At 38.0% G+C, this 16,775-nt stretch overlaps 1 protein-coding gene across 1 annotated transcript in view; it reads right to left on the bottom strand.

The window, feature by feature from the left end:
- CEP85L (centrosomal protein 85 like) overlaps positions 1–16,775 on the bottom strand; it is a 94,254-nt gene that overhangs the window by 14,762 nt on the left and 62,717 nt on the right. The window contains exons 4-5 of the mRNA XM_029962740.1: positions 9,393–9,514; positions 162–279 (exon numbers count right to left, since the gene is read on the bottom strand). Coding sequence (XP_029818600.1) covers positions 162–279; positions 9,393–9,514 — 240 coding nt within the window. The remainder of the gene's footprint in view (positions 1–161; positions 280–9,392; positions 9,515–16,775) is intronic.

The raw sequence follows: 16,775 nt of genomic DNA, 5'->3' as shown, positions 1-16,775 counted from the left end.
TTAAGGTGGTATTCTTTACACAATTCTCTGCTATGCAATTACACAGCCATCAATAATCACAAAGGCTCTACATTTTAGCCTGCAGTAAATTGTGAGCATGTGTTGAGGTGCCAGTTACTGGGCAACGGAAAGCTTTGATGAAAGAAAAATATTCATCCTACCTGTAAATTAGTCACGTAAGGTTCTTCGCAGTTCACAAGATGGCTCAGTCTTGCGTGTTGAGCTCGTAATTCATTCTCCCTTATCTTCTGATGTAAATTGTTAATTTGCTGATTTTGCCTGTAATACACAAATCTTACTTCAAAAGGACTGAATGGAGATTAAAAAAAAATTGATCTTAATACCTGTACTGAAGAATACACTAACAGTGTTATTCAGCTATCCTGGATCTGTGTTAGCTGTGGGTTTTTTCCCACTGCAGTCAGACTGCAATTAGACTAATTTAGCACTAGAACTGGAACCTCATCAGAGTATGAACACTAAAACTACAGTTACCATGTGACTTGTGACTTTCACTTAAGCAAACCCGAAGGGTCTGTGCTCAGTTCATAATAATAAGCAAATCCTGTAGAAATGCAACTTGAAAATTCTATCAATTCTGTGGGGGTCGAGGGAGGCTTCTGTTGTCATCTGATGCTAGGGCCAGAAGTATAAGCAGGGGAAAGTACACAGAAAACAGAATGAAAACAAACAAAACTCAAACTTTCATTTTACTTGGACTTCTGTTCAGCCTCTCTCTTTGCCAGAGCTGATTTTCCAACCAGTAAAAAGATTTACAAATCAAGGGGAGCAGAAAGGACTTATGAAGAAAAGGTTATTATATAAGATAGTCAGCACAGCTTTCCTGTAAGGTCTTTCTTTTTGCTTTGCTTAAGACTTTCTCAGTCAATTGCTTTATGCAAGATGTACCCTACCCTAGGGTAAAATATTTGTGTAAAATAATAGTGCTTGTGTACTAAAAGAGAATTAAACTCTTACACCAATTGCTTGGTCAGTGTACAGCAAAAACAGTATTACTATTTAATTATATCACAAATGATATCACTGCTTAAATCATGACTGCATTTGAACTAGCATGACTGCAGGGCAAATACAAGCCAGGTCTCCACCCTAGCCCAAGTCCCAGCCCTGTGAGGTGTACAGTGCTCTCCATGGAGCAACGGGCACCTCAACAGCTGACTCCAGAATGGAGCTGTCAGCAGCCATCAGAAACACACAGAGCAACCTCCTCAGTAAACTTAAAACCAACTTAAAACCAACTTTGTGCACTCTATTCATTTTCATTTTTCCTTCTTTTTTATCTGAGGATATATTTGCATGCAAGCATGCAATTGTTTTGCAAAGCTTCATCTCTAAGCAAGCAGTAGGACTGGCTTTTCTGTAAACCATGATGCTGAACCCAGATGTCTAAACCCAATTTTAAAAAAGAGATAAAAAGCAAATGCAAATTAACTTCAAGGGAGAAGACCTGCCTGCACACATACTGGAAAAGCAAATCCTGCAAAGCATAGAAAAAAGATCAAAGCCTGTGGTTTTTTTTTAAAATTGGGGAGGGTTGCATTTATGAAGAGCATCTCGGAAATATTATTATGAGTATACAAAACATGTATTATACAATTTATAAACAAACGTGAAATATGTATTAGTTGAAAAGATGCCAACTGCAAATTTTAATAGGGAAAATAAGATGCAAAAGGCCCAATTAAAGGGACTATTTTAGCTACTCATATTCTTCTAGCTAGTTATCAGTCAACTGTATTCCAATTATTTGGTTTATAAGAGGAATTTCATATTTGAAAAATATTGAATATATTAAAGTTAGCCTTTCCTCACCTAGATGTGTTATAGAAGACATGATGCATGCCTACAGAACACCTTTTTTTAATTTTTCCCTATTTTTATATCTACAAAGAACAGCAATGAATGGAAAAACAGTATATATAAGCTGCCATTTGGAAGTATCTTAGAAGTATTCATTCAATGTGATTCATAAGAAGGAAGAAACTGAATGTATTTATGTGACTCCATAGCAAGCCTTAAAACACTTTCTATCAGCACAGGTCATTTTGAGGCTTACTTTTGCCATTCCACTATTTAGACAGAACAAGCTTGTACAAATATAAACAGAGTATGCAACACTGAAAAACTTCGTACAGTTCTGGTTGGTATCTGTAACATGGCACTACAAACAAAAAGCTTCCAACTTATTTTGGAAGAAGCAGATTCAAAGATTAGGTAAAAGAATATGCTCTCAACTTGTAACAGACCTTTTATAAGCCCAAGAGTTATTATACTCATATGAGAAAATATAAAGCCTTGACAACTTTTGTGCATGCCTGGTTACAGAGACCAAAATTACTTAGTATGAGTTATCCTAACCTATGAACTGAAGCAAATTTTAATTTTTTATCACCTTATTACTTACTAGACAGATGTATTAAAATTTCTTTGCTCCATGTGCTTTAAAATTATTTACCCATTTGTCACCTCTTGAAAGCATTATGTGATTTTCTGTTGACAGCTGACTGTAACTTAGCAGTGCCTTCTTTACCAGGCAGGATTTCAGTAGCCTAAACTAAATGCTACAGCCTAGAGTAAATGTTTCAAGATATTTTTGAACTTCCAGGGTAGTTTGGACTACATTACCATATTTCCTTTCATAATCCTTCTCCTACCCTACCAAATCCCTGCAGGAAAAAAGGTGAGACAAATTAATCCGTGATGAGACAGAGCACAGAATTTAACTAGCTTGCTTCTTTTCACTCTGCAAAGCATGAAACTCTCCACCGTTATAAAATCTTGCCAACAAAACACACCATAGAAATGTTTCAAGGCCGTGTAAATCCTGCTCAACTTCTCTGCATAACTACCTCTGTGAAAACAACATTAACCTCATGGCACTCAGAAACAAAAATTCTGAAAGCAGCAGTCACAAGGAGAAGATAAACACCACACAAACATATTTACTATTTACATACAATCCTTCAAGTCTTTGGAGACTTCATACCAAATGCATTTTGTCACTGATACTCTCATATGCCAAGACAGTTTTAATACTCTGTTAGCCCATCCCTGTTACTGTTATTCTGCTGCATAACCCTTTATTTAAAGGGAGCATAGAAAGTTCAAATGCTCTCAAAAACACAGCTCGCCTATTACAGCGGGAACGCTGTCCCCAGAAGCTCCTTATTACCAGTCAATCATCCCACCACTTTAAAAAACCCAAACCAAACACAATCAGCCTTTAGCATCTAGAGGCCATCAAGTTTCTGTCAAGCTCCTCAACCTCCTTCCCCTCCATGGCACACCACAGGTACTGCCTGGCCCAGTTGCCACAGCTGGAACAGGGACCTCCACTGTGGCCCACACTGGCACTGCTGTGCAACCAAGAGAGTTGGTGCTCTTCCTCTGCTCATCAGTGAAGGGAGAAAGGCAGGACAAGTACTGGCTTCAGCATCACCTCACTAGGACATTTGTATTTCAAGTCAGGCTCAGAAAACAGCAGGGAAATGCCCCCAAAAGGCTTTCAATTATGGGTCTGCTAAATTTGCAGTCTGTCTGCCTGTGGACAGCAAGGGGCTGTTTCTGGTGGGGCACATGCCCTGTGCCACTACTCTCTGCAGACAAGCACATCGAAGACAACATGCTACGCCCCATGAAATGGCAGCCAAGCTCCCCCCATCCTGTGACTCTACTTACAAAGCTGTCTAGAATTCAGAGGAAAATTACTGGTGCTACTTGACACTAACTGAATCCATTTAAAGGAGCAAACCCAAAGTTAGAGCTGTAAGAGTGATGTATTGATGGGAAGAGGGGAAGATTTCTATTTTGATTCAAGTGCAGCTCTGCCCTTTAGCTCAAACAATCCCCTTTGAAAACTCAAGTCAGCACAAAGGACACGGGATCCCAGACAACAGAGTAAAGCTCAATGTGCACAAGCCTGGACTGTCTCCAGAGACCAGCATTAATAAACTGCTTAATATACAAATTGCTTCTCCTTAAGTCTCAAAAATATTAGTACAACATAACTGACATTCACATCATTTTCTCACATTCACAACAGGACAAGCATGGACACATGCTTATACAGACACTCATACATGCATTTATCTAGAAACAAATCACATTTTCTTGAACGTGGGACCAATTCATCTGTTCTCCATAAGCCCATTTTACCCCATACTTTAATACCAAAGAGCCTTTAGAAACATTTGCCAGAGTAGCACTTTCTCCCCTCAACTTTTAAGTTTTTCTTAATTTTAATTCTTTAATTAGCGTAAATCTAAATCCCACACTTCAAGTCAAGATACAGATCCAGTATCTTCAAACACCTCAGGGACTTTAGAACAGAGCTTCCTCCACCACAGAAGGGACACTAGTAACTTCATAAGAAATCAAATTACAATTAATGCTTACCTTCAAAAGTCACGAGGTTATGAGAATTTGCTGCTTTAGGTGAAAATGTGTGGGCAGATTTCTTCAGAATTGAGATGCAAAGTAGAATACAATACAGATCCCTCTCTATTACAGATACAATTTATTCCACACTGCAGCTGGAGGTATGCTGCTTTGTTTTGTTGCTTAAGAAGTTAGATACAAATTTTTATATCCCTTTGTTTTAGAGGCACAATCTCTTGGGACCACAAGTCCAAACGTGCAGAACACTGATAGGGAAAGAGATCCTTTGTAAACAAAGTCCTAAAAACAATGTGAATACATTTTCCGGAATTTGGAAGATAATGCCAAAGAACTCCAACATCAGCAAAGCTAATGAGAAAAGATACTCTCAAATTTCCTATGCAATAAAGTCTGCTTTTTTGGTGAAGTTAGGAGACTGCAGTTCTAAGTGAACCTTTCCACCAGTCACAGCAGAACTCACCTTGAAGAGAAGATGGGAACACTACTTTTGGGAGTCAAGACATGATCAAGTGGATGTGCTAATGTTGCAGATCTTAAGAAGCCATCCAAACTAAAAGAATTACAGCTTTACACTAGCATTAAAACAAGCATTACCAGAGCACATACAGTTTGATGTCAATTACTGAGGTCAGGACAATTTGATATTTGGCAAAGAATATTTAATACTCTTGTCCCAGTGAAAACATCTAATCCTAATTCTGCTATGGATTAGAAGTTAATGATTTAGCAACTGTTTTAAGAATGTAAATGCTGTTTTGCCCTGAGGAATAACAGCTATTCACTAAAACTGTACTTCTCTATCTACCTTTCCTTAAAAAAATGTTCAAATGCCCTTATGCTGACTAGAAGAGAACATTGCATGCACAATGGTATTCTCAGCATCTTATGTCATATGTTCAGATATTTAGCATTTATTCATGTACCCCCTATTTGCAGCCCCTGCCACATAAACACTGCCAGGATCACACTGGAGACATCGACAGCGGCAGTGCAGTCTCAAGAGACATTCGCCATTGTACCAAACACTGTAATTTCAGTGTTGTTATGTACTGAACAAAGGAGCAACGTAAAGAATTAAAATGTGATGGTGTAATTTTCTAAACCAATACAAACAATGTTGGCTCCCTCTGGAGCTAAACATAATGTAGTGTTACATCCTAACCCGCCAGAGAAGTAAGGCAATGATATAATCCAATTATTTTCGTATACTAGGTGACAGACATTCTACTAAAGTGTTACAGCAGCATATTTCCTCTTACAGACAAATCCTTAAGTCCTCATTCAAGGCCTGTACCAACAATTTTTATGTGGAGAAAACATGACACACATCTTTAAGAAGTGCCACTGAGATCCCATGGACACGTGCACGCAGAGCAGGCTCACTTCCTTATGCCACGTTTTCGCTTCCTAAAAGTACCATCTTCTCCTCATTTTTTTCAGAGCAGACTTAAAAGTCATTTCAGGTTTTTATTAATTAAATTAGAAGTGACTTTTAGAGTAGTTTTAAAAAGCAAACCAAAATTACTTTTAAACCCACTCCTTTATGCTACTGTGTACTACTTAAATAAACGCCTTTGTTATGGTGAAAAGACTACACAAATAAAATCAATTTTAATTTACCTACTACTACATCTGCTGTTCAACACTGTACAGAACAAAAATTGAGCCATTTATTCTATTCACAGGTGCAAGGGGCTGTTTGGGTTTTAAAACTCTACTTACAGCCTGAATTTCCATTGACACGCCAAAGTATACAAATATGATGATTTACATGTAAGCATTATTCCCTGAATTGTTTTTATAGTTATTTGAAACTTACTTGCAACTATTCCTAATTGTTAGATTTCCAATGCCAAACAAGGAAGTTTAATAATCTAATCTGGAAGGGTCAGATTTTTTTTGCCTTTTTATCTTTGTGAGGAAAGAAGAGAAGCAGGCAGCATGTTTCACCTTCCTTCTCCTGCCCTTCCTCCCTTTTTTAACAAGATAAAGGTAGAACAGCTTAAGGATACTACCCTGTACAGAGCATCCACTCCCTACTAATCAACAGATTCAAGCACCAAAGTGTGTGATGTTAATCTCCTCCATCTCCTACATAAGTAGGACACCAGTACAATTCCCAGCAAGAGTGTTTAACCTTAAAAAAATGGCTAATGTCCCTGTGGGTGAAAGGGAGGCTGGTGACAAGTGCTGGAGAATGGTGTTCCCAGTGTGCATCTTTTTATCCAGCTGCTCCTTGTACCTGCCAGCAGCAAACAGCTTGTTCTGGAGCACTATGCCAGCTGCTGTCCCACTGCATAACCCATCTCTCCTGAGCTTCTGTTCCCCCAGAATTAAACAAGTCTCGCTGGCATCTCCCAGCTACCAGTTTGTAAATTCAGCATGAGACATGACTTAAGGACATAACACCTTCTAAAACTCCATCAGAACCACAGGTACAAAGGGCCTTCTCAACAAACACCTACTACCTAACCCCAATCAACAAACTAACTCCTCCTCCATTTCCTCAAAGCATAAATTCTGTAATTTAACTACTACCATCTTGAATTGACCACACTTTAGAAAACTTTATATTTTTATTTTAGGTCACTATTCCCAAACAAATTCAAAGTCTGAAAAGAAGTTTAAAGTAAGATCAGGAAGACTAGGAGTTGGAAGATTTAGGTTTACTCCCAGATATCATCTTGAATCTCAGTGCAAGGCTTTGTGTGTCCACAAGGTAAATTTTCACTTAGTGCCTTGAAGAAAGGATTCACACTTAAGTCTTATTAATAATTGATCTGATAAGAAATATAACACTAGTACTTTTTAATGGAGTTCTATTTCAAGATTTTTGCACAGCAGTTTCATGAGTGAAACCAAAAGTATTTTTTATTTGTCATAGAAGACACAACCTCTTCTTAACAAAAAAAATTTAAGAATCTATTGTAAAACTTTGTAAATATGCAACATCAATTAATACTAATCTTAAATACTACAAACCATCTGTTTTAAATGTTTTTATTTAATTTTAAAATAGCTTTTAAGGTATTTTGTCCAAATGGAGGCTCAATATTCAAAAAAGAACCTGTTCTGTGATGTATTGTTATACTGCATTATTATAAAGTACAACATGTTTAACTCTTACACCAAGTGTCTACTTAAATGAAACACTGTAACATCACTAAGTGGCCTTTGTTTCACTTCAATAGCTTCCAGAGTATATTTTGCCATTTCAGCTGAATGAAAAGAAATTATCTAAACTGACTTCTGGTCAGAAATCTAGAAAGAACTGTATTCACCATCATTAAGACACTCAAAAATAATGACTCATACAAAAAAAAAAGAACAAAACACTGCCACTGGATGTCAAGAAACAGCTTTTCTTCCTCAACATGACTGGTATCAAGTAATGTTAGCAGGAAATCAGGTTACAAACTGTCACTTCAGAAACTTCACCCTTGACTGCAAACACACTTCCAGCGTAACAAGAGCAACACGAACTGCATTTTTAGTTGCCACTGTGGAACAAGCCTTCACGTAGAGTGCAGAGGAACATAAGCTCAGCAGAGGCACCAAAGACTGCCCCCAGACATCAAGGGCCATGTACTCACAAAGGCTGCTGACAGCCTGGGCCCCAGAAGGAAGGCTGCAGGTTTGTTGCTATTGATACAGCAAGCCTGAAAAAACCACTGTAATACAGACAGCAGATCTAGGCAGCAGATCAAAAGGCTCTGACAGAGGAGATGTAAACAACAGCTAAGGATGTTTCCATTTTAACTTCTTACCCCCTTGGGAGATGACCACCCCCGCAGGAGAGCTGGCAGTGTGCCCACTGTGTACCACCAGAGCAGGTAAACACACACTAACATCCTACATCCCACTGGGGAAGAGGATCCCAACCTTCAACAGTGCAATGCCAGCAGAGTTACTGGTCAGACTACTAAGGGACAGAAACACCTTATACCACTGCAATTCCTCGCTCTGTTGCAATAATGGAACGAACAGATCTTGTACAAGTGTAATTCTCCTGGTCCCAAAGTAAGTTATGCCCAAGTTGCCTATCTCTACCCATAAAAAGATAGAAATTACTAAATGAAATACAAAACTATTCATAATGGATGCCTAACATTAGTGTGATCACCTGCTTTACACAGTTCTCATGTTGTGGAGCAAACTATCAATAACAAGAGCACAACTATATCAAGATCAGAACAATCACTCTTCTTTCAGCCATGAGCCAAGAGTTTATTATTGAAACACAGACCATGCCACATTACCATTATGTCAAATATAAAAATATCCTCCTTAAATGTCCTACATCCAAACTCTGCAGTGCCTGGTGATATCTATTTTAGTGTAGTCTTCATTAAGCTCAGGCTCTTATTAAAAGCATATTTTCCTCATTAAGAGGCCCATTCGGATTGACAGCAATTTTAGTAAGAAGCTACATATTTACTCCTGGATTTTATATTTTATTATTTGAACAATTTGTATCAGTGTCCGAATAGGATTTTACTGCTGAACATTACTGCTAAGGCCAGTTTCCCAAAGCTTTATGAACTGCATTCAAATATAATGCCTTTCTGTACTTGTCATGGAAAAGAAAATCAGCACCATGCAGCTGACCAGTTTTCATCTTGCAAGTCACTTGCAAGATCTGTACAAGCAGAAAAATGTCTGACACAAACTCCCCGACCAGGAAGAAGCTAAGAGGGGAAGCTGACAGCAGAACTGACTGTTGGTATCACTTTCCCTTTTCCACTCCAGAGGCATTAAACCCCCTAAATACATTTCCAACTTTGTAAAAGACTTTTAGCCAGCTGCCAGTCTTCTCTCCTAGCAAGGATTAGCTCCCACGTATTCGCACATAAATAGTGGTTGGATTGAAGCCTAACAACTGTATGAGTAAGCAGCTCCCCTGAAAGTCAGCTTTTACACTGTAGCTTTTACATCATCTCATCTAATGAATGGAGCAGGTGCAGGTTACTCACCGATCAATCACAAACTCTTTCTGTCTTAGCAGCCCCTCTTTAATTTTCATTAGAGATTCCCAGTTGCTGGAGTCCTGATAGCTGCTAGCTGGGTAACTTGGACGAGATGTTCCAGGTGAAACCTGTGTAAAATAATTGTAGGATTAGCCTCCAAAACAGTAAAGGTAAATAATGTCCTAGGTATTAGGGTGTTTACTAAGTGGTTTGTTCTTTCAGAAACCTAAGAATTGTTTTTTAAGTTTAATTCAGATTTGCTTTGTATAAAACAACTGCATTTATAAACAAGTTTCTTGAAACAAACTTCAGTGTCAATGATTTCATCATTTCTCTACTAAAGAATTCATAGCTCTGAAAGCAGTTTGAATGAAAAGCTCATTTAGAATTTAGGTACATCATTAAGACAAACACCACAAAATGCTGCAATTCTTGTAGCACTTCAAACAAGATAGCTTGATGATAACTTTAGACCTGCTGGTAACTGCAGGTAACAGTTACCATTCACCTGTTCAACTCCCATTTGTAACGGCAGAATACAGAGAAACTTCCCTTGATCTCTGTGCATTTAAAATACAGAATATGGGAGTATAATTCTGATATAATATGGGAATATAATTCTCATTAAATTTCCAAGATTAAACAGGTTTCAGGCTTTCTATTCATTTTCACAAAATCCAGGCTCTGTGTCTCACAACGAACTGAGGACAACAACTGAACTGAATATGAACCAACAACATCGCAGTTTGGAAGCAAAGTAAAAAATTAACTGAGATGTTTAATCAAGAAAGCATTTACTACAAATTTATTATAAATATTTGTATCAGGAATTCACATAAGGGAAGGCTTAAGCTAGAGTTTCTGTGATCAGATTGAGGGATCCCAGCATCAGCTGCCATCAGGTATCATCTAATCTCCCATCAGGTTTTTTTTGAATCACTGAAAAAAAACTTCTCTTTTTATTATCTGGGAGGCATCCTGGACTATGTTGTCTTTTATGCTTTTGAAAGAGAGCAGAAGAAAAAAAAAGTGAAAACATGGGTATTTTTTTTAAACTTTAAATAGACTTCAAGATATTTTTACTTGTATTGCTCTACAATTTTCTAAATTTCATTTGAAATTACAACAAACTGTATTAAGACCAAGACACATCATCAACAATTAAAATCAGTTAGACAATTGTCAAGCAGCCCACACTTCTGGTCAAAGTTTTACTGTGAGTTGTAACAATGAAAGCAAATAATTCATTGCTTAAATTCCAATATCATGATGTGCTGAAGTCAGGAACCAACTCCTCACAACTATGGTCTCTTCTGTAAGTCTGAAAGTATTTTTTTCCATTCAGTCTAGTTCAGTTCAAACTCCGGCTTGCCTGTTGAGAAAAAATGGGCAGAAGCACATCTTTCCTCTTTTAATTTATAACTTAAACCCAGATAAGATGACAAGACTTACTATTTCTAAAAATCTTTCCAGACTGTTACACCCCCACTTCACTCCCCGCCCCCAAGTCCAATTTATCTCCTTCAGGGAATATTTCCTTTGCTTAATGAACTGGATAGCTTCAATAGTAAAATGAGATATGAATGATTAAAAAAAACCCCAAAGCCTCAAACTCAACACTTCTACACATTAAATAATGCATGCCAATTTCTGGCCAAAGATGCACGAAGAATGCTGAGTGTGTTCCTTGCCAGACAACATCAAGTATTGTATCTTTACTGAAAAGGACACATTGACTGGATAAATAGTGCTTTTTGAGGAAAAGTAAAACGTGAAATATTAAAATTAGGTTTTATCCTAAAATAGTTCACTGATATGGTTAATATATCCTGTTTCATGCTCACTCATGAGTACATTCCACAAGCAATAAAAAGCACAGCAAACATTCAAAAATTCTCTAAGCTGTTGCCCCTAAAAAAGTGTCTGATACAACTAGGTTTGAAAGTTTAGGGGCAATAAAATTTATCACATCTGCAATTTCTAGTAAGTCAATCCATTAATCCTATACTTGTTCAAGGAAGTTATGTTCAAAGATGGTACTGCACTCCCCTGGGAGGCAAGGAATGGCAAAGCTAAGTGCTGCTTGGATTAAGATCGACCACTCAACTGTTAATTGATTTAACAGTCATCTTGCTTCATTTTTCGTGCACAGTGATCGATATTAGCATTAAAAAATCCTAAATTGGTGGTATTACTTTAGCTTTTTTGTTTGTTTGGGCAGTGATCTAATAAAACTTAGGAAAGATACCAAGTCATGATTCTTCCTGTGAGTAATACACGTGTCAAGTCCTTAAGGTTTAAGGAATCTAAAATTTATTTTGCCTGGATTGCTCCATCCAGACAAGATAACTTCAAAGTTATCTTTGGGTGCTCACAGAATACCTTGGGATTGTCACATATTGTTCTGTATTACAGTTATACACATGACTGGCTGAATTAAGAGGCACCAGCACAAACCTATTTCAGTGAAAGCCTCTCTTAGTGACACATGTCCTGTCATGCAGTGTAAAGTGACATCAGGAACTATCACTGTATTTTGTGTCATGAAATTTTTTCCTTTGCTTTTCCCACTACAGTGGGATGAATGCTCTTCTATATCCACCTCAACACCATTACACTACAGTCAAAAAAGAAGAAAGAACTAGTCCTTAATGCAGCTGAGATTATATCCTTATTTTTCAGAGCCAGAATTTCCATCTCTACTCAAAAGAAAACCCACAAGGGTTGGACATGATGAACAGGAAATATATGGATTTATAAAGCCAAACCAATTTATTGAGCAGGATGAATTTTGTCTCTAAGACTCAGCTATAAAAATTAAGAGATTAAAGACAACTATTTCAATATGAACCCACCTTAAGTGAAGACATTCTGGAAGTCATCAGTGGTTTCTCTAAGAAAATTCTTCAATGCAAGCCCCTTACTTCAACCTAGCACCTCTACAAACTTAATAGTTTGCAGTAAAATTGGAAAGAAACTCTTCAACTTTGGTACATAAGTGATTATACAAGTCAATTAAATACTATTGTTGTTGAAAAGCAAGGCAATGAGTTTTGCAAAGCTAAGAACAGAGTAGTATTTTGTCAATTAAATGTTCACAATAGTGTATTGGTTTGTTGGTGGTTTTTGTGTTTAGGTTTTGTTTTGTTTTTTTAATCTAATACATAAAGCCTTCTGACGTGATTTACTGAGATGCTTTAAGTTTGGAATATATCTAATCCTGTGGAGTATATACATGCTGTATACACACACGTAACAAATAATTTTTTACTTTTGCATTATAACTGTGTGCTTCAATTTTTCACTCTGAACAAACGAAAACAGCAACAAAAATGTTTGTTTCTGATATCATGGTTCATCCAATTAAAAAAAAAATATACTAAAAATACTTCATAGCACTTCCCAAAATAACAAGACACTTCACTCATTTATGAGCACCTGGTGTTTACTACAAACAGCTTCCTAGCTGCTTTGAATGGTGTGGTAACACACCAGCAGTCCTCTTACGCTTGAGTATCTTGTCTCCTAGGGATATCAAACCAAATAGTGAGAGCAAGATACACTTCTATGGCTCATATTTAGAAAGCATCCACTACTCTGAGTTCTCAACTTGAATCTGCCACAACTACAAAACAAAATACCAGCTGGAAAGACACAACATTCTTTTCTATCTGCCTTACAAAATACATCTATTTTTGCCACCTGGCACCTCTTCCAAGAGTATCAGCCCTGTCCCGAGAACATCTGTTCAGTTAGAACAGATGGCACACTGGCATCCAAAGGTCCTTACTAGCTTGTTTTTTAACAAGGGCTTCAAGTCACTGCTGGGGCAAAGTCAGCTGCTGGGAAAAAATAGAAGAAATCTTTGCTGTACTAGCCTATATGCAAATATTTACCGGTGGAAAGACACTGCTGTTATCAGACACTGTTTCTTATCAGTGGGAAAACAATTTTTCTCTGGACAGAGTGTAACAACATTTAGATAACTTAAGTCAAATATGGCTGGGTTTTTAACTGTGCTAATTAAAATTATCTTCTCCAAACATGTTCATAGTTTCTGCCTGAAGCAGTTTGGTGTCTCAGCACACAGAGTAGCACAGCATCCTGTATGTAACATGCTGTATCATGAAGTAAAGGTGAAGTTCTAAAATGTCAATATAATAGTTAATCTAAAAAAACCCCCAAAACCAGAAAGCTCAATGCATTTGAAAGGTTGTTGTGGTGGTTTTTTTGTGAAAGGTGTAGTTTACATAATTCAGTGCTGTCTATACTACAATTGCAAAATTTCACAGTCCATTACTAACAACTAGCAGAGCACCAAGAGTTAGGCTAAGTGCATGATCCCTTCTGGCCAACTGCTTGCACTGCCTACACTGTCATAAACCTCTCTCTGTAGGGATCATTCTTCTCTCCTTCCACTGCATTTTACAGTTATTACTCAACAGAAAGAGAATTCCTTGCAACCACAGCTAATCCAAGGCATAGGATCAGCACAACCAATGTTAGCAGGAGCACAAATGATTCCTTTTTTTGACTGCTGGGGGAGGAAACAAATATGAGTGTTCCCACAGGCTGTGCCTCAGGGACACAGCACTTGCTCTACCACATCACTGGATGATGAGGGAGAAAGAACAATTGGATGTGGCAACAGCAAGCCCAAATACACTATTATCACAGAGATGCCTCTTGCTTTTCAGTCACCTGTGATAGGAAAAGGATTAGATCTGTAAAGGCAGAGCAGCAGTCACTGATGAACTCTGCTCCCCACCCTGGGTAAGGAAAAAAAGTATTTATCCACCCCTCCTCCCCAGCCAGATTTTTTCCTAACATCAGGCTGTTTCAGCTCACAACAGCTCCCTCAATTCAGAAAATGCTGAAAGATCATTCATCCTTTTGCAGGCAAAACATAACAGGATTAGTAGCTCTTATGCAGGAAAAGTAACAGGAGGCTGCAATTACGGAATAAGGCCCTAATTTTCAGGAATTATTTATACAGAAAGGCTGTGCCTTGGTGAAACACACTAAAAAGAACAGCCACAAAGCAGCAATATAGGATTCCCAGATGGATAAAAACAAGACTACAGACTGATTGAAGAAATCCTAACTTATAGTATCTGTATCTCCCCATCACTACCTATCGCTCTACTCTGCTCTGTCTTTGCCTTCTAGTGAAGACAGTGTTTCTGCTCAACAGGATATAATCACTACAATTTTTGGCAGCAACACCCAGGCTGTATCACATTTTGCTGTGCTTTCACAAATTTCTGGCAGTCGTAAGGGAGAGAATATCTAATCATGCCCTTGCACCCTTATTCTAGCCATGGTACATGTGGTATTCTTTGGGGAATTTTTTAATTAGAAAGAGAACATAATTAAAATCAAAACTGAAACATCATCAAATGGTGAGGTACTGGAAAATACAGGCATACTGTAGAGACCTTAGCACTGCTAATAGCAAAATAAAAATCAATAAGGCTTAGAAAAAAATCCCAAACGCATAACTTTATACAGACATGCAACCTGAAAAGTAGTTAATATAAAAAAGGCCAAAACTAACAGGGAAAATAAACTTGACAGGAGTTCACAATTTAACCTGCCTGAAAATCAGTTTAATGCAAGTCAGAGTGCCTATATATAATAGGTCAGGTTATAGAAGATGAGGGTGAGGGAAGGAATAAGACAGTGACTTTAAATAGTTCTGACATAAACCCATTGAAAGAATATGTCTGGTAGTACGATGCCCAGAACCAGGAAGTAACTGAAACAGTAGAATATGTTCAATCAAGAGCAACTTTCATGACTAAAAAGCTTAGAAGGAGTGATTTATGAGTAAAGAGCTAAATACCATAAAGGCTGAAGAGACATGAAATCAGACTGCAAATACTTTGTTTCCTGGGCTGAGAGTCCATTCAAACTAAGGCTGATGGAAAGAAAATTGAGATATGATAATCTGGAATAAGGGTATTAGGAGAAAACAAACAAAAACCAGCAAACAACAAACAAACAAAACCAAAAATCCATCAAACCAACTAAAGAGGTGGAGAAAAGCAGCAAAAGCCTATCACAAACAACTGAAAGATGATCCAAATTTTAAGATTTGAGAACCTACACAGGATAAGGTTTAGGAATTAAAGTGCTAGCCAGTTCTTACTTGATGACACATCAGGACTTCTCAGTGTTAGGGTTAAATTGCACATACATGTGACTAAGCACAGACTGATTACACTATGCCAAGAGGAAAATAATCACAGTTAGGCTCCAACCTCATCAACAGAAATACAAACTCAAAGTTCATTTAAGAAAGGGATCACCTCAAAAATCTATAGCCAGAGCTGAACTGCATGGATGCTACACAAAGAAGTTCTACAGAATAAGCAGCCACTTTGAGAGATGCACTAATTGTTATCCCAGTTTGCAGTAGTCTAAATCAGTATTGGTAATTTGGAGTCTCAAAATTGGCTAAACAATACAACAAAAAGAAGACAATCTCACCACTCCATTTTCATATGGATTTTTTGACATTATCGAATCAGAGCCATTCAGTTTGTAATTACAGTATGATACAGGGCATTACAAAGCAAGCAGGTTGAGGAAGGTGATTCTGCTCCTCTACTCAGCTCTCATGAGATCCCACCTGGAGTACTGTGTCCAGCTCTGTGGTCCCTAACTTAAGAAAGACATGGACTTGCTGGAGCAAGTCCAGAGAAGAGCCGTGAAGATGATCAGAGGGCTGGAGCACCTCTCCTGTGAAAACAGGCTTGAGAGAATGTGGCAGGATAGAACTGTGACAGAGAGTTGGGGCTGTTCAGTCTTGGAAAAGAGAAGGTTCCAGGGAGACGTTATAGCAGCCTTCCAGTACCTAAAGGAGGTCTACAACAGAGCTGGAGAAGGGCTTTTTACAAAGGCATGTAGTGATAGGATACAAGGGAATGGCTTTAAACTGAAACACGGTCGGTTTAGATTACAGGAAGAAATTCTTTACTATGAGGGTGGTGAAAGACTGGAACAGGTTGCCCAGAGAAGCTGTGGGTACCCCACCCCTGATGATGGATGCATGCCCCCATTTAGGCCAGAACAGACAGGGCTTTAAGCAACCTGGTCTAGTGGAAGGTGTCCATGCCCACAGCAGAGTGGTTGGAACTGGATGATCTTTAAGGTCCCTTCCAACACAAACCATCCTATGATTCTATCAAGTCCTTTGCCACTGCACTAACTTGCTCCTTCTCCTCTTTGTAGCAAGTGTTTAAAACTGTGATGATCTGTTCTGCAAGGGGCAGCCAACATGCCTCTCTTCAGTTATATGGAACCACATTATTCCATCTGTTGTGTGACTTTTTAAAGCTTTTCCACTAAAAAACTAAAATGCTAATGCTATTTACAGTCACCACC

Source organism: Manacus vitellinus, unplaced genomic scaffold, assembly GCF_001715985.3.
Source record: "Manacus vitellinus isolate BGI_N305 unplaced genomic scaffold, ASM171598v3 scaffold_4_pilon, whole genome shotgun sequence".
NCBI lineage: Eukaryota > Metazoa > Chordata > Aves > Passeriformes > Pipridae > Manacus > Manacus vitellinus.
The sequence above is the reverse complement of the archived record's forward strand: the minus strand, read 5'-3'. Positions and strand labels throughout refer to the sequence as shown.